The following is a 22,514-nucleotide window of genomic DNA, read 5'->3' on the forward strand; positions in this document are numbered from 1 at the left end:
CGCAGGTATAGGACCAGCATGCACCGGGGTGGGCTTTGGTTTTTAACCAGAGCAGGAGAGGCAGTGACTGGTATGATTTATTTGTTCTTTCTTTTGTTGCTTGCTTGTTTTGTTTTTTGCTAAATAAATAAAACATGTTGCATGAAAATTTGGACTTTTGCCTGCGTATACCACATACTCATAGTGCGTTAGTGGCCCTTTGATTTAAGTTTTATTATGATTTTTTAGACAACTGGCCACTACACTTGCAGAAGAATTGACTGTGAGCGCTGATATTACCAGCACCAGACCTATAAGGGAAATCTGGATAGGCAGCAAAGGAATTACTATGTAGCCGATATCTACAATTTATCTGTGGATCGATAGAAAAAGCACCAAAGTTAACATTGTGCTCTGCCCAGAGCTTGTTTACTTCTGCACAATTGCCTACAATTCCCTGTCACGTTAAGCTCAATGATTAAAGTGCAGGTTAATGCCAAACGTTTCACAATTTACATAACAAAAGGTGTAACCAAACTGACGATAAATAATATAAAACATTCTACCATATAAGTGTGCATGAATTCAAATTATTTAACATATCTTCTTCTTAAACAATACGGGGCTTAACTCTAAACACTAATATGCTTCATTCAGTCATTCGGCTTTCCTCTGTCATCATCGAAATAATTTATATCAAGCAGTCTAATCAGTTCATTCACATGTAACACACTTCACTTATTTATTTTACCAAAAGCACTTTTTAGTGTTTTATATATTTTCAATGTAGAAAGCTTTTGTAATGTAACTAGTTTTTCAGGTATTTGATCATAAATTAAAATATCAGATGAATAAAAATGTTTGACCTGATGATGGCGATAAAGGAAAATTTAAGGACTCAACAAAGTAATTAGAACTCCTGAGGAGGACACGTGTGTAGTAACTTTAGTGGCAATTCATGAGACAATTCATTCAAACCACAAATGTCAACCTCGTGGTGGCGCTAGCGGAAAATACCGGGGATCACCAAAGTCATCAGGATTCATTCTCTCGGGACCATAAATGTCTGTACACAATTTCATGGCAATCCATCCAACAGTTATTGAAAGATTTAAGTATGAACCAAAATTGTGGATGTACTGACAGACTGACTTTGCAGCAGAAATTCTGGTGAAATGCCAACAATATCCATTTAATCTGCTGATAGGTTAAGATGATGGTTCTTTTTAACATGCCAACTGATGGAGGTGACCTTTCCTTTAAACACACAGGCATACTGTCTGTTAGTAAGTAGTCTGACTGTGTGTGCTGTCTGGATACCACGTGTTACTTTAGTCACCGCTTTGATTCTTAGTAAATGTTAAGTTTGAGTTCTCACCTCTCTGTCTTTCCATACTGCTTCTTCTTTGTGTCTCTTTCTTGATGTCACTCTCTTTCTCTCTCTCTCTCTCTATTGTACTCTAGCAAAGAAAACAAACCTGTTTGGCTGGCTGCAACCAGGAAACCAATCAAAGTGTGCAGAGAGAGAGAGCGAGAGAGAGCGAGAGAACGCGAGGGTGACAGCAAGAAAGAGAAACAAAGAAGAAGCAGAAACATTTTAGCCAATGACAGAGGACATGTTTCCGCTGTGATGTAGATAGTTGTCTCTTTTCTATTGACCCTGACTATGTGGGACTGCTGTGCTGCCGAGATGTGCGCATGATGAATATCGGTAAGTGTGCTAGAGAGGGGGTATGAAAGGCTGAATATGTAGGGGTGGAGTGAGTTGGGATGGTAGAAGTTGAAACTGTTTCAGAGTTGAGTATCAGTGTCAAGCCCTCCCTTCCTTTGTTTTCAGTTCACTCTTTCTCATGCTTGGCCTCTTGTGTTGTATTGTTGATGTTGTGAAAATCTTTTTTTTTAAAAACAGCCTCTGTATATTGTAAATATATTTTGTATTTTTCTGAAGATCTGACTGAGGAGTGAGAGGCTACAAACGGACCGGAGTGGGTCTCTGGGGTCAAAAGGCTAAGCTTTGAGTGCATTTTTAGAAATGCCGTAATTAAACGTGCCATCCCTTGTTGGGTCATGTAATACTGTTGAATTATTATCAAATAGATCAAGCATGGATGCTGTTTGAGGAGGCTAAGATGTGTGTTTTTCAGATGAAGCTGGGAACTCACTGTAAGAACAATAAATACCATCTTAAAACCTAAGCCAGTATGAATAGCTGCTCCTATTTTTGCTTATAAACATTCATATATTCAAAAGAGAGCCTTCACATCTTTCAAAACAGTAGGACCATTATTACTTATTGTCACGCCCCCTTACATGGGGACAGACTGACCTTTAAAGCTCTTTTTGATTCACATCACTTCACAAGAGCGGAATGATGGCGGCAGCAAGTTCAGGAGCCCCCCTGAGCCCAAAATTGAGTTCCCAGCCCCCCACCAGTGGAGACCGGCGGCTGGTGGACAAGGCCCTCAAAAGACTGGACAAGCTCCACCAGCTGTGCACTAATCCCCGGCTGGGCCTGAGGAACAGTCCACCATACCTGCCAGAGCTGGTATCGGAGACAACAACACTGCTCACAAAGGTTTGGGAGCCCTACCGAGGCCCCAGGGCGGCAGGCGGCCAGGTGCCCCGGGGAGATGAGGCCAAGTACCTGAGTGTCCATGTCAGAAACCTGCTGGATAAGACGGACAGAGCTTTGCTGCTGTTTAAAGAGGGACGGGAGAAAATGTTTGAGGAGACGTCCAGCTACAGGTAAGACGGACCCTCTTCTTCACACAAGAAAGAAGTGTATGAAGTGTTTCTTTTTTGTTTATATCAATATGGATTTTTTGTATATATATTTAAATAAATACTTATATAAATACATATATAAATAATGATATATATAATTATCTTATCAAATGCTTGATTCATTCAGTAATGATTACGTCCTTTATCCTCTGGCCTTTTGAACATAGCTCATGATAAAGTAATCATTCATTTTAAAAGAGTTCTGTCCCATGTTGTTTCCCATTTTGGAGTACAAAACATCAATCACAAACACTTAACTTATTAGTTGCTTGAGAGAACATTAATCAGCAACAATTTTGAAAATCAATTAATTGTCTCTGTCATAGATCTGTGCACCGGCGGCAGCGTTAACTCAGGAATACGATATCTCAAGATCTGGACTTGTCATTGTGACCTTCACGTCTCTCCAATTCTCGTGAACGCAATATCTCAGGAGCGCCGAGAAGGAATTATTTAAAATTTGGCTCAAAACTCAACTTAGACTTAAGGATGAACCGATTCGAATTTGGTAGTCCAAGATCAAGGTCACTGCGACTTCACAAAACACATTTTTGGCCAAAACTCATATTTCACATAAATGTCTAATAGAAACAAATTATGACATTTTGGACAGACATGAATTTGAACTACAACTTGATTGTTTGGCGGAGGCATACAACTGCAAGGCGGTAATTCTAGTTTTGGACTGTTCGGAAAAAATATCGGTAGACATCATCTTGGACTCACAGAAGTTATTGATGGGCTTTTTCACTCTATTTAGAGACTAAATGATTAATTATTTAATCGACAGTGGAAATAATTAGGTGTAACCCAAAAAGGTACATTATATTTGTTTATTATGCAAATCTTGGTTCACGCAAATAAATAACTACATACATTTCTGCATTGCCTGACTCTCCTGACACTATCGAGCCATTTTTGTTTTATTTGCTCGGTTTTGAGATATCTGTCTCTGATTTCTACTGAACTACAACTACATTTTTAAACAGCAACATTTATTTCCAGAAACAGTGTTTCCGATAATAATAACTCTGTGGATTACCCAGAATAACGGGGAAACATTTTCTATAGCTTGGATTCTTTGAGCGCCATAAATAAAATTCCATTCAAACAAAGAAAATGTCAGAGACCTCGCAACCGGAACAATTAAAACCCAAACTTTCTGCGATTTCTTGGGCTCTTTACGAAGGTAATGCTCTTTAAACAAAAGTAAGAGAATCCAAAAATAGTCCTCTTTATTTGCATAACATAAGAGTCATGACCTAATAGTTGACAGTTATGATAGAAGCCGCGTCTAACACTAAATTAAATAATTAAATGAACTCAAATAACTATGTTACACTATACTATATATAGAAGCTGTAGCTTAATTTAAATAACTTCCCCGGTTCCCACAAGTCAAATACTTCACTGTGTGCCAGAGAAGAAGAAAAAATTACAACATTCATTCAATTTCCTGTTTGGCTAAAGTGGATATTTTGGAGCAGCTTAAAAAGAGTGACTTTTTTATTTGGAGTTTGGGCTGCGTCTGCGTCTCTTGTTGGGACTACTAATGACGAAGATGGAAAAAGGGCCAAACCTGCATCTTTGTGATGTTAATGTGGAGGAAACTTGGCAAAAGCAACCTCAGTATGTGAGCAGCTTGGGAGAGAGACTGTCTGGCTTTGAACAGACATTTTTTACTGTATCTTCTACCCTGCATGTGGCCTAAATTCAGGACTATATCTCTTTCCTATACTTTTACATCTGTCCGTCCATCCAATTGAGACAATTTTACTCTACTACACACATTGTATGCAAATTGTTACAGACACCAGATTTTATCAACGTTTTTATTTCAACAACATCTGCAAATCAGATATGTTTAAATATTTATTGCTTGATCTTTCACATAATAGCAGATGGCCTCCCCACCGCAGCCATGTCTGCATGAGCAGTCATGTGGCAAACATAGTGTTAGGTGTAATGTGGTTAAATGCAAGGCAAATTTTGTAAATATTTTGTATTTTTTAGAACAACTACAATGTCCTCTTTTCTACTGCTTGTTTTCCCATTGACTCAGGCCACTAAGCTGCAGGCACTTCGTCTATTTCTAAAAACATTGACTGCTGGATGATTAAAAATAATATTCTCCCATTAGTTAGTACATTTTCTATCACATGAAGTCAAAAACAGAAGTGAGATACATCTGAAGCTGGAGGTGACAGAAACAGACAGTGGAAGGTTAAGTGACACACTGATGGCTTCGACCTCTTCTGACTGGAATTTACGTAACACATGCAAATGTGCAAACTCCGTTTAAACATGCAACTAGAATTGTGTGCAGAAACAACATAAGAAACACACATACATTTATTAGTCGATTAATAAATAATATTATGTTACTATTAAAAAATAAAATTCAGCTTATGTTTTTACAAATTTATACATTTCACATAAAAAATGTAACAGGCTATGCCCTATCGGGCTGAATTTAATGTTTAATTTTGACTCACAAATATGTGATTAGCATTTTTATCATCGTAGTGTACTCATTGTGTTTATGGTGTTGTTTTTGAATGTTAATTTAAATTAAAACATGTTGTCATGTAATGCAAAACAACTTTTTACCAAACAAACACGGACAATAAATCTCAATGGATTCTAGAATGCAGAAATTAATTGAATCTAGAACATTAGCATTAATGTTGAAGGTGAGGATCACTCAGAGCTTGCTTTAGGTTCTGCGATCTGATGAATTTCAAAGCTAAAATTTGAAAATGTTGAAAAATGCATAAGAACAATTGATAGAATATTATAATTGTATATTGAATGAGTCTAGAAGAGCCTAGAAAGAGAGTACAGCAAATACTGATGAAGACTGGTCTGAAGTGGCACACTGGCCACTGGAACATTTTGTGGTATTTACAGACAAGCATGCAGCAGAGAACATCCTGTTTGCTCGCTGGACTACCTGTTGTGTGTGTTTGCTTTTGTCTGTGTGTGTATATATGGAAAGTATCAGCAACGCTTGTTTCAACTGAAAAGAAGCAGCAGAGTATCAAATGAACAGTTAGAGCTATGTTTCTCTCAACAAAGGTGGTTGTAGAATTCTTATCTTATTTCTTTTAATCTCTACACAATCGATTCATAGCCAACGCTTATAGTTTTTACCACAGTTGTCATTGCTAAAAATGCTTGCCTAGTTAGACTTCACCTGCACCTACAGTGCAAGTTGGAGTCTTAATAACTCTAAGATTGTTTATCTCTTGCATACAAGTAGAATGCAAGAGATAAACATGAGCTGAAATACTAAAGACTGAGGATTTTTCTGCAGATACAAATGTACCAGGCCTTTGACAGTTGAACTGTAAGAATACTATAAGGAGGTGTGTGAGATGATGTTTATCAGTTTCAAACAAATGAGTTAGTGGCCCTCAAGATGGTCTTATGTATTTTTTATAAGAGATCAAATGTATTTCAACACCACAGGGCCAGAAAATGTTAACATGTCCAAACTAACTAAAGTATATCATTTCTATTTCTGTATCAGCAACTGAAAGTCTGCTGTTTTAAATTCTCAGGAGGAACTTGACCAAACTGTCCTTGCTGTTCAGTCACATGCTCTGGGAGCTGAGGGCCATGTTTCCAGGGGGCGGTTTTCAGGGTGACGCCTACAGGGTGACTAAAACAGAGGCTGCAGAGTTTTGGATGCATTCATTTGGAAACAAGTGAGTGTGGGTAATTACATTTTTGTTGCCGAGTTGTGTGTCCACATTTGCTATCTGCTAATACTCTGCTCTGACAGGTGTATAGTGCAGTGGAATCGTTTCAAAGAGCAGCTGCGGATTGTACACGCATTTGAGGAAGGGATGGAGTCCATGGCCCTAAAGTCAACAATAGATCTCACCTGTAATGACCACATCACTGTGTTTGAGTTTGACATCTTCACTAGACTGTTTCAGGTAGGGGGAAATATTCCAATCAAAAATAATAAACTGATTTCTTAAAGAAATAGTTTGACATTTTGGTAAATACACTCAGAGGCTTTCTTGCCAAGAGTTAATAAGATGGATACATCTCTCATATCTGTACACTAAATATGAAAATACAGCTGGTTAGCTTAGCTTAGCATAAAGATTGGAAACTAAGGGAAACAGCTACTCTCTCTCTCTCTCTGTCCAAACGGGAACCGAAAAAAAATCACCTACCACCATTAAAACTCACTAATTAAAATGCTGTTTAATCAGAGCACTAATGTAAGTGCCAAAGCAACAAGTTTTTATGTGCCGGACTGTTAATTGAACTCCAGGAAGTCCCTGCTCCCGGACAAGAAATAGTCCGGCGCTCAGTTGTTGTACAATTCTAAACAAACAAGACATGATGTGTTAATTAGTAAATTTTGGAGATGCTAGTAGGCAGATTTTGTTACAGAGCCAGGCTAGCTGGTTCCCCCTGTTTCCAGTCTTCATGCCAAGCTAATCTAATTGGCTGTAGCTCTACAGTTAATGTACAGATATGAGAGAGGTATCTTCTCATCTACAGCAACTCTTGGCAAGACAGTGCATAAGCCTTTTTTTCCCACAACGGTGAACTATTCCTTTAATGATGAAACATCACGAACATCCTGAGTCTCTTCTCATTTCAGCCCTGGAGGTCACTCATAAGGAATTGGAACCAGCTAGCGGTGACTCATCCCGGCTATATGGCCTTCCTTACCTATGACCAGGTTATAGCTCGTCTGGAACACTACCTACACAGACCCGGGAGGTGAGGACGAGCACAGCAACAAACTCTGACTGATGCACTTCCTAGAGAAGATGATATATGTCACACATAACTCAAATAGCACTATGGAGGATGTTGAGTACTCAAGTTCAAATCTGACAGTTGATCTAATTCGTAAGAAATCAGGTCCATGAAGCAACATAGAAACACAGCACTCCATCTTTAACTACCTGGCTATTCATTATGAAAAGTTAAAAAATTGCATGGTACTTATTACTGGTAAGTACCATGTATTTCTTTTTCTCTTGAGTTTTTGGTATATATTTCATAGCTCATCAAACTCAGCAGCTCATGATAATAAGCATGGCCCATACTGTAGCATCAATATTATAGCTGTTTTAAGAATGAGAGGAATTGTATTGTAATTCATTTCTGAAATACAGAAAATAACAAAGTAAGTGCAGACCAAAGCCAGTCCAAGACTAACAGACACCCAAAAACAAAATAATGTTCAAGTGACCTATCTGTTAACTTTAATGTCTACATGTAAAAGTGTGATTTACAAGGATCTATTTCTCTCTCCTAGCTATATCTTTCGCCTGAGTTGTACAAGAATGGGCCAGTGGGCTATTGGCCATGTGACCAGTGAAGGCGACATCATCCAGACCATCCCCCAGAATACACCTCTCTACCAGGCTCTCATTCAGGGCTTCAAGGAAGGCTGGTCAGGACAAACACACACTTCTCTCTGCTTCATTTTTTTCCCTTTGTTTGTGTTTTTTCTCTAAGTGCTGTGTGCTTCTGTGCCTGCAGCTATCTGTACCCAGATGGCCGTGATGTGAACCCCGACCTGACAAGCTTGTATGAACCGGCCCAGAGGGGCAAAGTCAAAGTTACAGAAGTAAGTGGATGCTCTTCATGCCCCTTTATCAATTAATCAAACTGCCAACAGGATCCTGAGGCTTTACCAAGAGAAACATAAATCATATACTGAATTGTTCTCTTATTGTTTTCTGTGTTGTCTCTCTTGTCCATCCACCCACTGCCCCACTGTAACACCCAACAGGAGCAGTATGAGCTTTACTGTGACATAGGCAGCACCTTCCAGCTGTGTAAGATCTGTGCAGAGAGGGACAAGGACACTCGTATCCAGCCCTGTGGGCATCTCCTGTGCCAACTCTGCCTTACAGGCTGGCAGGTATGAACCCACATCCACATCATTGTAGCCTAATTGTACAGTATTTCAAAACACATGCTAGTCTTCAGCCACTCTGTGTGTATTACTGACATGTTATATAGATTGTTACTTTAACCATTTTGTGTGTTTAGTGGAGGGAAACAGTCAGGGTTGACTAAACTAGATTTATTTCTGTATATTATTATTTCAGGAAATATTCAAAACACCTGTGCTTGTGAATTGGGTCATTCAGGCCACAAATAGAGCTGTGGACTCCACATTCAAATCATCTTAAACCAATTTTTTTAATGAGCAATTAGTTTGATAACTTACCGGAAAGACAGGCACAATGCTCGGTTCAATGGTTAAAAAAAGAAAAGGGCTGTGAAATGAACCATTACTATCAATGACAGATGCCATGCAGTATGCAAACTGACAACTGTAAAATTGTACACGGGGACTGATAACATCTATGTAAATGAAATGAGTGTTATACGGTTGACTTTCAATGAAATCAATCACATTTCCCAAAATCCCAAAAGTCTGTCTGAAATGTGTCATCACGTGGACAGTATGTCTTGTGTGCACTTTTCTCTCGACTTCCTACTTCCTCTTTTTTAGAATGACATTGAAGACATCCAGTCAGAATTAAAATTGCTGCTACAGCTTCATGTCAGCCAACCACTAGCCTCCAATCTGTTCAGGAGGTGTTACGTCTTTGCAATGGTGCAGAATAGCATGTCCTGACATTTGGCTGATAACTTCCTGTGTGAACACAGGCTCACATCCTCCTCAAACTGCATCGGTCACATTCACTTTGTTCACAAGTGTGTGTGTGTGTGTCTGTGTGTGTGTGTGTGTGTGTGTGTGTGTGTGTGTGTGTGTGTGTGTGTGTGTGTGTGTGTGTGTGTGTGTGTGTGTATGAGAGAGAGAGAGAGAGAGAGAGAAAGACTGACAGAAAAAGAAAATTAACAATGCTTTGTGGACGTCAGACAATGGAAAAGTTGTAAGTTAGTCTAGATTGTGGTCAACCACACTTCCTCATCAACAGCAAGTTTACAATGCAACTCAAAGACCTTCACAAGCACTTAAACTCTGAACTAAATCACAATTTCAAAGCCATCTGCACACATTTGCAGCTGAATCCCAAAAGTTACCAAAAGAATACCAAAGTTATTTTATAAGATTAACAAAGCAGTGTGGGAAAGTAAAAGATTTTTAAATAAACCAAATAATAGTTTATAGTTTAATGTATATCAGTCAGACAAACTGCAATTAGATAAAAGGAGCTCTCGGAAAAATCATGTCAACTATATGGACAGAATGTATCTGTAAAGAGGGTCGGTGGTTACAGGAATAAAAAATAAAAAAAATGTATGAACGCCATAAAACCTGGAGAGACACTAAGCCTGTATACTTAAGCAATGAAAGTAAAATGTTACGACAATTCATCTTTCTCTGGTTTACATTCGGGGAAACCGCAATCTACAGAGTCTGTTGAACCTGGTGGTTTCCACCTCTTTCATCTTTTTCGGAAAACTGGTGCCTTTATTCTTTGAAGAGAAGTCCAACATATTCCACTACACTTCAAAGGACACAAAGCTGTTCTCAAGAACAACGGTTGACAATGGGTCTCTACATTCATTTAGTGTTTCCATTACCCTGTCGATGACCTGTCATTGGTCACTATCTAGCAGAAGTCAGCTGGCCACACCTGCCCATACTGTCGCTGCGACATCAGAGGAACAGAGTCCATCCTCGTCGAGCCCTACCAGCCAGGCAGCGGTCAGTGGGAGGAGGAGGAGGAGGAGGAGGAGGAGGAGGAGGAGGAGGAGGAGGAGGAGGAGGAGGAGGGTGAGGATGACCAAGAGGAGGAGGACCATGAGGACATCGAACTGATGGTAAAAGAAATGGCTGCCCTAAGGAAGGTGTGTGAATACATTTCTGTATATGATGATTTGTTTTGTTTTGTAATGTGCTAAACTAATATTTTGAATGTGATAAACATGACCTGCTAAACATCAGCATGTTAAAATTGTCAATGTGAGCATATTGACGTTAGCATTTAGCTCAACGCATTGCTTTGGTACCACTAGCATGGCTGCAGACTCTTTGTTTTGTTGTTTGTGTCTGTCTGCAACTCATTCAATTTGTACATGCTTGAAGTTCAGTTATTTAGAAGGTATTGTATCAGTTTGCAACATGCACTCCTCCAGACTTTTTTAGAAATTCCTCACTGACTGCCTACATTTTCTCTCAACAGTTCTCAAGTTTGGATTACCAGGTTCCCAGGTCCCACCTCAGCGCTCCACCTCTGCTCCCTAAAAAAAGCACAACGCCACACTGTCCATCTCCCTCCAGCCAATCCCAGACATCAGAAACCAGGACTCTGGAGAAACACTCCCCCTCCCGTTCAGTAAGATCCCACAGACACTCAAGCTATATGCATATTGATGCTGTATTACCTCTTGGCAGTTCAACGATGATGTGTACAGTATGCTCACCAACTGCAGTGTGAATATGTGTAGTAGCCAGGGATGAAAGAAACTAATTACATTTAGTCGATCGTTACTGTAACAAAGTGATTTATTTTTTTAGTACGTAAGTATTGTATTTACCTTCATCCCTCCTAGTGGCTGATGGCTGTATCTTTGTGACATGTTTCCTCTCATCAGCAGGCTCCCAGGGGCAATGAAGCACGCAGAAGAAACAAAAAACAAACAAAAATGAAAAGGTAAGACACTGTTTCAAGCAAACAGTAAAGGGGGAAAATGTGGTTGTTGTGTACATACGTATATACTAGAAACCTTCAGGAGACTAATTTTAAGCATGCTGCTAAAACTCTACAGTGACCTGTTTTTTTTACTGAGATAAGGATCTTGACATTTTAGCTTTATTCAGTCTCCTGGTAAATTAATTTGAATTATCTATATGGTAACAAATAGAACACGTTTCCACCAAGTAACTGTAACCTCTAACAAGTTCTCAACATAATGTTGGGAACACACTGGATGACTTTAAATACCCAGATTAAATGTGCCAAGTCTCAACGTGCAGATTGCACTGATTGTGCAGTTTGTTTTGTAGTTAGTTATGTTTCTAGGTTTCACCTTGAATTGCACATGTCTTTTTGCATATTTTCCCATTTATTTGTTTATCTATGCAATACAAGCCTAGTAATAAAAAGAACATCGTAAAAAAAGGGATATTTAGTATATATATTATAGTGGACTGTGTTACTAAACTAGAGATTCAGACACAAATATGACAATTATTATTATGTTTGCAGTGTTGATAATCACCAGTAAAGAATATCATGCTACAGACATATATTGGAGTTGATTAAGTTATTAACCTATGTTTCCATTTCATGTTGTTCCATTTTAAGCAGCGCTGAATTAATCACAGAAGCAAAGTTTTCGTCTTCTTCTCAGATGAGTGTCGACAGTGAGTCATGGCATTTTATAACCTTGTATCCTGAATTGTGCACTGTGTTGAAATATAAATATAATTGAGATTATTCTACACTATGCAGATGATGTAATCAGAAAAATGTAAAATGGTTATAAACTGGTAGCTCCGAAATTGTTTTGAAAAAAGTTAAATCCTTCGCAGATTCAGAAATTGTTAGCATACGGGGAACACTCTTAACAAAAGAAGACCACATTTTTATTGAAATAATATTACCAAGATTAGGAACTGCTTCTTTTCATGTACGTTTCTCATTTGGTTCTTGATATTGTCCTGTGCTTGACATGCTGTTATGCTTTCTGAATGAATCTTGATAACCCGACTCCTCCATCTAGTTATTTTATTGTTCCCAAAATAATCCTATTCATAGACCCTTTCACATCAGACATTTTGAAAATGAATGCTGGCTCCGTTCCAGCAATTATTGCCATGCAATGCAGCAATTAATACTGCGATTAGTGACCCTTTTGTTTGGCAGGTCCAAATGTTTGCTGTGGAGATAAGTAGATTCTACTTTAGTTTCACTCCCAGTGTTTTACCCTCATGTCATGCCCACCATGCAATGGCTTTCAGACCATTTATGCATTCAGTCTTCTCAATTCCAGTAAAAAGTTACAACTCAAAACTTATTGGTAACTCATAATCTAATACAAGTCTCAGCTAGAATTGTTTCATTCATCTAAAAAGTGGATACATATCATTTTAAAATGAAACATGAATATTTCATTTGAGTATGATCTCTTTTTGTGTTCATGTGTAGGTGGAGCAGCATGGCTCGGACCTTCCAGTCCAGTCAAACAGAGACGAAGACATAAAGAGAGGGAGGAATGGAGAGCAGGGCTCAGAGAAGACAAATGTGACCTGGGAGAGATGACGAGAAGAATGTCGTCCTGATAGAAAATGCAGACTCTTTTATTAAAGTGAGAAATACTTGGGGACTAACACATCTCCAATCCAGAAATCAGTCCTCATTGAATGTAAGAATAGTTTCTGGTGTCATGTCTAACTGTAAATGACCGTGTGTCAACCACACTGCTGAAGTTGTGATGAGTGCATGGGACTGACAGGAAATTTGCTAACAGAGGCCTCCTACTGTTCAATAATCACACTGCCATTACCTCCACAGTAGGTTCAGTACTGATTCTTTATAATTAAATTCTTTTTTGAGCCTCCATGAAATAATAAAAATTAATGAAAGGCTTGATATTTGCAAAAGTAATATAATATGAACAAACGAAGAGGGGCAATCACATATCTATAGTGAATATATGGAACATTAGAAAAATGCTACCTCGTCATTTAACCCATTCCTTAAGTTTGTTTTTATGAATAAGTTATGCGAGTAAATACATGCTTCTATGTAACTACACCAAACAGTCTTTTATGGTATTAAAATCAAACAAATTAAACTGTAACTGACAAATACTTAAGCTCCTAAGTAGTTTCATTTTGGTGTTTTAGTTTTCTCCCATGATGGATGTGAACAGACAAATGAAAATTGAATATATACCAAGTGGTTTTATTTTGTTTTCTACGTTCTAGCACATGTGTGTCGATTTTGGATATATGAGCAGGAAAACTTCATAGGAGACAAGGCATCAGAGAAAGACAGAAAAGTTAAGTCAGGGCTGTAAAAGAAAATAGGAATGAGGGGAACCAGTGGAAACAGTAAAGAAAAGTAAAGTGAAAATTGGTAATTTCTTCAGGGGTTGGCTGCCAAGGTGTCTTCAATCCAGCCGAGGAACTCACACACTTTGACGTAGACTCCGGGGTAGTTAGGCAGGGCACATCCCTGACCCCATGACACCAGGCCGTGGACCTCTCCGGCACACACCAAAGGGCTGCCGGAGTCACCCTGACAAAGTGAGTGTGAGCATGCGATTAATTCCTCCACACAGACAGATCTGTGAAGCCAGTTAGTGTTTGGAAGTTATTGTAAAACTCACATTGCATGCGTCTCTGCCTCCATCCATGTATCCGGCACACACCATCCTGGGTGAGATCATGTGAGGATAGGCGTTCTCACAGTCCTGGTCATCCAGTATGGGCACATACAAACACTGCAGAAGGGTGGGCATGGTCACTGTAACAGGCAGAACAGAAATAGTCATGAAAAAACAATTATGTTATTGTCCGTTTCACCAGCTTGTCTGTTACTCCCAGGCCCAAGCCCATTTGTTCCTACTAAATCTAAAATCAGTTAATCTATATATAACCTATAAAAACATACAACATATACATACATTTTGTAAAACAAAAACAGCTGGACACTGTTTTTTTCACTGTTTTCACAGGAAATACTTTTGTTTGGAGGTTCAATTCACTGCTGGTTTTAAGCTTTTCATGGGATTTGTTGACAATAAAAAATATTGACTCCCACAGATTTGTGTCAATGTGTAATTTGAAAATGGTCAACTTGGACAACTTTGACACCCCCCAGTGGAAGCCTAGATAAGAAAGACACTGTTGCACCTTCCCCTCGCTTGGGCTCTGAAATGAATGGTTTTAAAGCAACATACTAAGATCATTTTGTTTTTAGGATTGTATCATTTTGCCATAAACTAAAATCTGATTAAACACCCAAAATTCTACACATAATGGCATTAAGCATGTTGTTGCAAACATTATAATCAACCCACCCTCGCCAGTCATGCGAGTGTCGCCCCAGCCAGACACAGAGCAGGGGAGCCCCCCCATTGGGCACCCTGTGGGCAATGGGATGGGTGCGACTGCTGCGGTCACCTCCACTGGGTGGAAGAGCTTGATCAACATCATGTCAAAATCCAGAGTCTGGTAGTCATAACTGCACACAGAGAAAAAAATGAAATAAGCTTTAGACTGTAGCTGTTTCTCTGCACTGAATAAATGAATCAGACAAAAATGAAATCATGCAATGGATTTTTAAATTTTTACTCACCTAGGGTGCCAGATGATGTTTTCGGTCTTCATGAGCTGCTCTGTACCCTCAAACACTCGCAAATCATGTTCTCCCAGCATGATCTGCATGGCATAGGGACTGAGAGAGGAAGTGAAATATTCCATTTAGAATGTGGAAGCAGAAAAAGCTTTCAGTATTATGTTTCATATATATGTATTTACATCTCAAAGGGAAATCAAGTAACCAAAAACAACCTGGCAACAAGAGGATAATGCATATAAGATTTGAGAAGTAATCTTTTCTCCATTGATGCATACTTACTTGTACCAACAGTGAGCAACGGAGAGCACCCACTGCTTGTTGATAAGCACCCCACCACAGAAGTGGTAACCATAGTTGAGGGAGGCCATGAACGGACGAGAGTGAGGATCACACTCAAACCCGCCAATGATTCTGCCATCTTCTCGGGGAACTGCCACTGCCGCTGCCACACGCACACACAGAGAAAGAGACACATCTTCCATCACATTTATGAAAATGCTGACATTACAGTACACATGTATGGCTTTGTATGTGTGTGTGTGTGTGTGTGTGTCTGTGTGTGCACTTTTATATGTGTAAGTATGTATGTATCCTTGTGTATGTGTGTATGTCTGTTTCTTTACCAGCAGCTCCAATCATCATCAGCAGAGCCAGCAGTCTCATGGTGTCAGGTGAAAGATCAGAAGACACCTGGACACACCTTGGCTCGTATTTATATCCCACCAGCCTCGCTGTGCTCGCCCCCACCCCCCTGCCTCCCTGCCCCTTAACCCCCGTCCTCCTCCCTCTCTCTGTTGACCCCATCTGTGTCCTCACAGTCTTGGCACTAAGTTCCCATTTTTGTGTGTGGGCACTTCTGCCCCATCGTAGCACACCCCCTGTGGTTATGTCATCTGTGCACCTCATTTACGAATATGGACCAAGGTCTTCACACATTTAACATCTGTTTATGGTTCTCTCATGGGTCACTTATTGTTGGCAAGCTGCAACATCAAACACCGAAAACAGTTATATAATATATCCTTCTTTTAGGCTTGGGCCAATTTAAGAAAATAAATAAATAAATTACAGCAATAACTGTTGTTTTTAACCAAGTGAAGAAAAAAAGTTATGTTTTCTGGCTCCGCTTTGGGTTCCACTTGAACAAAAGCCAAGAGAGGTGAGAAAGAGATCATCTGTTGTCTCTGAAGCAGAAAACTAAAATGTTTTTTTTTTTTTCTGTTTCTGTGTCAGACGGCAATCAACAGCCCTTAAGCTCTAATGAGTGCAGAATAAGTTATTGTCTTCTATTGTATTCAACCTATTAACATTATATGGCTGGTAACAACAATTTAGTGGGGGGTGTGCTAAAAGAGGGAGTTACACATGTGTCACCCATAAAAAGAATAGGCACATTTATTTAGGTGATAGGTGCAGAAAATGATCCGTCAAAAACAGAGTACAGAAAACACTTTCCAAAGCCAAAAATATGTAAGATGTGGCTCACTTATTAACTGAAAGGGTGAACGTGGCACATGAAAAGATAAGGTTATTTTTCAGGGTAGGGAATAGAGCAGTAGGAGATTCGGGGGTGGGTATGTATTGGGTGGAGGTATGGAGGTGTGGAGGAGGAGGGAGAGCATGGAAAGACACAGAGTAGTTCAGGTATAAATGCAGTGGATGACAGATCATTCACATCCAGTCTGGTTGTAGGAAGGCTCGAGTCAGCCACAAGATGATTGGCCTGATTGTTGTCACGCTCCTGGGCGCTGCAGGTAAAACATATCTGCAGCATGTGCAACAATTTTAGGGTAAAGAAGAACTGTAACTATTGTAAATATGACAAAATATTTTCTTTTACACCACAGCTGCAGCACCTACGGATGATAGGATTGTGGGTGGCTACCAGTGTGAAGCCCACTCTCAACCCTGGCAGGTGTCTCTCAATATCGGCTACCACTATTGCGGCGGCTCCCTCATCAACGACCAGTGGATCGCCTCTGCTGCCCACTGCTGGCAAAAGTGTGTACACGATTGAATGTTTTTGTATGAATTAATTTATGAGGATTATGAAAATGTTGTCATTTGTCTCCACCTCAGCCCCTTTTCGCAGATTGCCGTCTTGGGTGACAACCACATCTGGATGAACGAGGGCACGGAGCAGTTCATGTCAGTGGATGCCATCTACTGGCATGAGAGTTACGACTACCAGACCCTGGACTACGACATCATGCTGATGAAGCTGGCGCACCCCGTCACCGTGAACCAGTACGTCAAGCCTGTCGCCCTGCCCAAAGCCTGCCCCGCACCTGGGGACATGTGCACAGTGTCTGGATGGGGCAACATCTACACTGATCAAGGTGAGAAAGCACCAAATCTTCACATTAAAAGGTCATCAACTAAATGTTGCTCATGACACTCTGGCCTTCTATAGATTTACAACACATTATAACAAAAGCCTCTAATAAAAGTTCCCCACTGTGTTTTCGTAGGAGTGGACCACCTCACCTTGAATAAAGACAGTCTTAGCTGCTATCACAAAAATGATCAATTAAACTTTTTATATATATATATATATGTGTGTGTGTGTGTGTGTGTAAATATCAATAGTTCAATTTCAGACATTTCAGACATTAAATTTAATTTAATATTTCTTGATTGTTAAATATTTAACAATTGAGAAATATTAAATTAAATTTAATGTGAGAAATATTAAATCATTTTCTAAATACATACACAACGCAAACAAAACCAGTTATCTTATTTATAGCAGATGACTAGATGGATCTGCTAAAATGAGGATTGTGGCCAGCAGATTTTTATCAGCTGTTGCTAAGCTAATGCTAACAGCTCTGTGACTTGCTGGAAATATTTGTCTCCAGCAGACTTCTTGTTTTAATCTAGTTTTTTGAAAGCAAAGTGAAACCAGGTTCTAAATATAAATATGCACTTGATGGATACATACTGGATAAAATGCTAAATCAAAAATCTAAAGATTGACAGGCTTGTCATAGCTTATCTAGTTATGGTTGCTAAAGTACGACAGGAAACCTTCACTATTCAAGGGTGGTGGATCATTTATTACTTTTGGCAGATAAATTAAAACCAAATTGCTGCACTTTCTAAGCTCCATAAAAGTCGGCATTCTGGAGATAGCCACAGTGGTTTGATATTACATGGTCATGTTGAATCTTTTTTTCTTGCTCTTATCTGCAGTGTTCAACCCGTTTTACCTTCAGTGTGTGGAAGTCCCCATTCTGTCTAACAAGGACTGCGATGGTTCCTACCCCGGCATGATCACTGACCGCATGGTGTGCGCTGGATACCTGGAGGGAGGCAAGGATGCTTGTCAGGTATTTCCACACAATTCCACAGAAAAGAAAAACATGTTTAATGGGATGAATTACTGGAAGGAATAAACTTGTCTCTCTCTACCCTGCTCAGGGTGACTCTGGTGGTCCTCTGGTGTGTAATGGGGAGCTGCAAGGTATTGTCTCCTGGGGACAGGGCTGTGCTCAACCCAACTACCCGGGCGTTTACACCAAAGTCTGCTCTCTGATGCCCTGGATCAACGATATTCTCTCCAGATACACCTAGGCTGTGATCTCCCATCACAAAGCTATGTGAGAGAGGGGAAACCAGAGGGAGATTGAAACTAAGAGTCAGGAGGCGGTGGTGGGTAGTGTGAAAAAGAAAAGCAGTGGGAGAGCAGCTGAGAGCCACAATGACAAACAGTGGGGAGAGAGAGAGAGAGAGAGAGAGAGAGAGAGAGAGAGAGAGAGAGAGAGAGAGAGATGTGAGATGTCTTTAGTCAGGGCACAATCAATAAAATCTACAATTTTGTGATGCATCACTGTGTACATTATTGTCGACAATAGTATCTGCTCCCAATGCAGCGATACTGTTTACTGGGATTGTTTCAAGTCAGTGGTGACATTTCCACCAAAAAAACACATAAACCACAATCAAACAGTTACAGCTAGTTAATGTCAGTATACTGTAAAAAGTCACAATATTGCATCAGCTTGTGAGCAAATCTAACATATTGTGTGTGAATTAGCATTTTCTGGACCCACATCAACAATCAATCCATAAGATTTTCATCAAAATAAGACAAAATTTCACCTGTTAACAAGTGTATTGAGCATTGGTTTTAGCATTCAAAAGCTGCATGAATAGTGGTAATAAGGTTTTGATAGTCTTTTTTTTTTTGTCGCAGCACTTGAATAAGCTACTGCTCTCATTTCGATTTTTTGCCTCCTGAGTGCAGAAGGCTTTATAAACCTGGAAAGGAAGGGTGCAGGTGTTGCAACACCCCATTCATCAATGTCAGAATCCGACAAGAATCTGAAGAGTTAGACTTCCATTGAAATTTGTTCAATGAGTTCCATTTACAACTGAGAACTTGGTCTTTATCAAAAATCTGGTGGCAGAGAAATCAAATAAAACAGACAGTATGTTTCCTCAGCAGGTCTTTACATAGTTTTTTTGTTTCAAAAGTGGCTGAAGATGACTCATACTCTCCTTCCTTTAAAAGGATGATGCTAAAAAAATTAATTCTGTGAGGTTTCTAAAAATGTGGTTCTCCACTGTTCTTCATGAGAATGAACAAAAAAGTTTCTTTATTTTTTAAAATAGGCTTTTGAAGTCACTTTAGGCTGAGCAAAAAAAACAAATAGGACCTGATGCAACACAAGCTTGAAGTCACACATTTTCAATTGATCATCTGTTACCAAAAAAAGAAAATCATCACCTTAAAGTATCATCATTCAGGTAAACAAGGTGATGCCCCAAAACACTGCAATTACTTTGACCCTTCAACAAGAATAGAAATGCCCTTCTTACCATAATTGCCTTGTTTTCTTGTCCATGAAAGGTTCATTGAAGCTGTTGGTTGAAAATCAGCAGTCAGTTATGTTGAAAGTGATGGCACACATCTTGTTTAACACTGTTGCAACAAGCAATAGATTGTCTGAAAAATCAATAGGAAGTTGCACAGAAATATCTCCCATCTGCTTTTCACAGACAGCAATGTGGATTATCCCTCATCATCATCATCACCATCATCATCCATCATCACAGTGAAACAAGATACAGAAAGAGATGAGGTGATGAAATGGAATATGACAGATTAGTAAATCAATTACTAAATGTAAAATATTAAAGTCCCTTTTAAAAATCATTTATATATCCAAGTATTCCTATTCTAAATGCTGGGAAATTAAATTGAATTATTAATTGAAAACAACCACCACGGACATCTCTACTCTAATGAGTCGTGAGACTTCTAGTACTGTATAATGCAGAAGTACCTGTAGTCCCCAGCTGCTTTATAAATCCATTGAAATACTGTCAAAGAGGGTTAAAAAAAGAGATAAGAGAGATATGTGTAGGGATAGCCTAATGTGGAAGACCCCAAAAGGGCAAGATTATTTGTTGTATTCCATTAGGAAATCATTTTGTGGTAAATAAACATATTATAAACGTTGATTTGAAACCTGTTGCTGCAATGGAAGAAGAACTATATCAGAGCATATCGAGCTATATCACAACATTGCCCTCTAATAAACAATGCATTTACCTGTATCTTATCATCTTGATAATATCACTTGCTGAATAGGTTTTTATTATTGTAAGGTAAACTGCCAATTCATAATACACAATGTAAGGAAATCTGTAAGCAACAATTAATGCCAAGTGAATTCCATGTACATTTATAACTATAGCAGCTACTACTAGGAATATTTATTTATCATGCCAATTCAAACCTGGTATCATAGTGCAGTACTTTGGTGGAACTGGGAAGTCAGTCATAATTAAAATGAAATGCGCACACACACACACACACACACACACACACACACACACACACACAACCAACACACAAAAAAAAGCGCGAACTTAGTGAATTTCTTTGCTTTATATTTTTTATTAGTCATTTGTTCAGTACAACAGATGGGACGTTAGAAGCAAATGATTGTGAGCTTCTTTACTGAACTTGCTTGTTTGGATCACTTAGTAGCTGGCCATGGTGTTCTCCAGCCAGTCGTTGAAGATGCAGACCTAAAAATGAAGAGAACCACTGTTAGAACAGTGAATCAGCACACCATTGCAGAAGAATCCAGACACACAGTGTGTTGATTGAATTTTCATTTTTAAACATTACCTTGGCATAGACACCAGGGTGGTCTCTCTCAGCACATCCGTAGCCCCAGGACACAACACCCTGCAGCTCACCGTTGCACACGACGGGGCCACCGGAGTCACCCTGAGAAAGAGAGTGTATATGTGAAGAAAGTTTGATAGAAGCCAACAAGTCACACCAAGTATTCCATACAGTCATTGCTGTATTTCTGCGTGACCATCTAATTACATACCTGGCAAGAGTCCTTGCCTCCCTCCAGGTATCCAGCGCAGAACATGGCGTCGGTGATCATGCCGGGGTAGGAGTTATCACAGTCCCGGTGAGACAGGATGGGGATGTTCAGGCACTGCAGCTTGTTTCCATCAGCAGCTGGAGATCAAAAGAGAAAGACGAAGATGAAACTGGAGCTGCACTGCAGTAAAAGCATACATGGTGAGGGAACAACACAGGAGTTATTACTTACTGGAGCTCATGGTGTTGCCCCAGCCAGTGACTTTGCACAAGGTGCCAGCGGGGGCACAGCTGGTGGGCAGAGCCACAGGCTTTACGAACTGGTTGAGGGTGGCGGGCTTGCTCAGCTTGATCAGCATGATGTCATTGTCGATGTTGTAGGAGCTGTAGTTGGGGTGGCGGATGACACGAGAGGACGAGATGAACTGCTCGTTTCCCTCGGTGACCCTGATGTTGTGCTCTCCAAGACGCACCTCCACACGGCTATAAACAATTGAAATACGGGGCATTAGTGACAAAACACACAAAAATTATCATCATGCATTAATCTGAATACCCCTAAGATAAATAAATCAGACCTTTAACCCTGGAAAAAAATGAGGAATGTGCTTACGACTTGTAGCAGTGAGCAGCAGAGACAACCCAGTTCTCATTGACCAGGGAGCCACCACAGAAGTGGTAGCCGGAGTTCAGGGACACCTGATGGGCCTGGGAGTGAGGCGTGCACTCATACCCTCCGACGATCTTGTCCTCCTCCGTGGCAACTGAAAACACACACATCAGCAACAAGTTCGTTGTTAGTTAATAGCCTAAAAAAAACACATCTTTTTGAATGCAGAATGTCCTTTCCTGTATTTTTAGTCAAACCCCAAAGTGTGTACTGATGATAGTTAGAGATCAATCCGCTGTTCTCTAATTAAAAACCTTCGCATTAGGGAGATGCTCTGGTTATTCTGCATTAAATTCTGGGATAAAGGCCAACAGACTGTTAGCAGAGAGGAAAGCAATCTGCTCGATCTGAACTTCACACTCACATGCAGCTCCGATGAGCAGAACGAAGACCAGAGACCTCATGGTTGATGTGTGACCTGTTGATGATGGGATTCCACCTGAAGCACTGG

The 22,514-nt window shown here is 39.8% G+C and overlaps 3 protein-coding genes across 9 annotated transcripts in view; 2 read left to right on the forward strand and 1 right to left on the reverse strand.

The window, feature by feature from the left end:
• The first annotated feature begins 1,404 nt into the window (after positions 1-1,404).
• On the forward strand, positions 1,405-13,786 carry cblc (Cbl proto-oncogene C, E3 ubiquitin protein ligase). Of its 7 annotated transcripts, none has more exons than XM_068735508.1 (13): positions 1,405-1,690; positions 1,928-2,724; positions 6,327-6,473; positions 6,551-6,707; positions 7,391-7,512; positions 8,057-8,194; positions 8,284-8,371; positions 8,537-8,668; positions 10,345-10,575; positions 10,911-11,063; positions 11,323-11,381; positions 12,082-12,094; positions 12,879-12,952. In XM_068735508.1, exons 2-12 carry the CDS (start codon positions 2,348-2,350, stop codon positions 12,083-12,085), a joined length of 1,608 nt encoding a protein of 535 aa, XP_068591609.1. In that variant the 5' UTR covers positions 1,405-1,690; positions 1,928-2,347; the 3' UTR covers positions 12,086-12,094; positions 12,879-12,952. The 7 variants fall into 7 exon arrangements, with proteins under 7 accessions (XP_068591609.1, XP_068591610.1, XP_068591604.1 ...); XM_068735509.1 differs by having other exon boundaries at positions 11,326-11,381; XM_068735503.1 differs by having other exon boundaries at positions 1,406-1,690; positions 12,036-12,094; positions 12,879-13,786.
• Positions 13,787-13,820: 34 nt separating this feature from the next.
• LOC137891034 (uncharacterized) overlaps positions 13,821-22,514 on the reverse strand; it is an 8,718-nt gene continuing 24 nt past the window's right edge. The window contains exons 1-13 of the mRNA XM_068735443.1: positions 22,428-22,514; positions 22,007-22,157; positions 21,626-21,876; positions 21,395-21,531; positions 21,184-21,285; positions 21,045-21,080; positions 18,251-18,343; positions 15,662-15,842; positions 15,318-15,480; positions 15,036-15,134; positions 14,758-14,921; positions 14,065-14,201; positions 13,821-13,973 (exon numbers count right to left, since the gene is read on the reverse strand). The exon at positions 22,428-22,514 is cut by the window's right edge and continues 24 nt beyond it. Of these exons, the coding sequence (XP_068591544.1) occupies positions 13,821-13,973; positions 14,065-14,201; positions 14,758-14,921; positions 15,036-15,134; positions 15,318-15,480; positions 15,662-15,842; positions 18,251-18,343; positions 21,045-21,080; positions 21,184-21,285; positions 21,395-21,531; positions 21,626-21,876; positions 22,007-22,157; positions 22,428-22,467 (1,707 nt within the window). The 5' untranslated portion in view covers positions 22,468-22,514. The remainder of the gene's footprint in view (positions 13,974-14,064; positions 14,202-14,757; positions 14,922-15,035; positions 15,135-15,317; positions 15,481-15,661; positions 15,843-18,250; positions 18,344-21,044; positions 21,081-21,183; positions 21,286-21,394; positions 21,532-21,625; positions 21,877-22,006; positions 22,158-22,427) is intronic.
• On the forward strand, positions 16,684-18,867 carry LOC137891082 (trypsin-2-like). Its single transcript, XM_068735512.1, has 5 exons — positions 16,684-16,792; positions 16,886-17,039; positions 17,118-17,377; positions 18,234-18,370; positions 18,462-18,867. The coding sequence occupies exons 1-5, from the start codon at positions 16,753-16,755 to the stop codon at positions 18,612-18,614; spliced, it is 744 nt and encodes a 247-aa protein (XP_068591613.1). The 5' UTR covers positions 16,684-16,752; the 3' UTR covers positions 18,615-18,867.

The sequence above is a fragment of the Cebidichthys violaceus genome, unplaced genomic scaffold (genome assembly GCF_023349555.1).
Source record: "Cebidichthys violaceus isolate CVI_PGR_0920_01 unplaced genomic scaffold, fCebVio1.0.p SCAF_7, whole genome shotgun sequence".
In the NCBI taxonomy this organism is placed as follows: Eukaryota; Metazoa; Chordata; class Actinopteri; order Perciformes; family Stichaeidae; genus Cebidichthys; species Cebidichthys violaceus.

Bases quoted from the DNA above. Each gene is read 5' to 3' on its own strand.
- LOC137891082 (XM_068735512.1), top strand. From the start codon at position 16,753: ATGATTGGCCTGATTGTTGTCACGCTCCTGGGCGCTGCAG. The intron at 17,040-17,117 runs GTGTGTACACGA...TCTCCACCTCAG, and splicing joins GCTGCCCACTGCTGGCAAAA to CCCCTTTTCGCAGATTGCCG. The intron at 18,371-18,461 runs GTATTTCCACAC...TACCCTGCTCAG, and splicing joins GAGGCAAGGATGCTTGTCAG to GGTGACTCTGGTGGTCCTCT.
- cblc (XM_068735503.1), top strand. From the start codon at position 2,348: ATGATGGCGGCAGCAAGTTCAGGAGCCCCCCTGAGCCCAAAATTGAGT. The intron at 11,064-11,322 runs GTAAGATCCCAC...TCCTCTCATCAG, and splicing joins AACACTCCCCCTCCCGTTCA to CAGGCTCCCAGGGGCAATGA. The intron at 12,095-12,878 runs GTGAGTCATGGC...GTTCATGTGTAG, and splicing joins TTCTCAGATGAGTGTCGACA to GTGGAGCAGCATGGCTCGGA.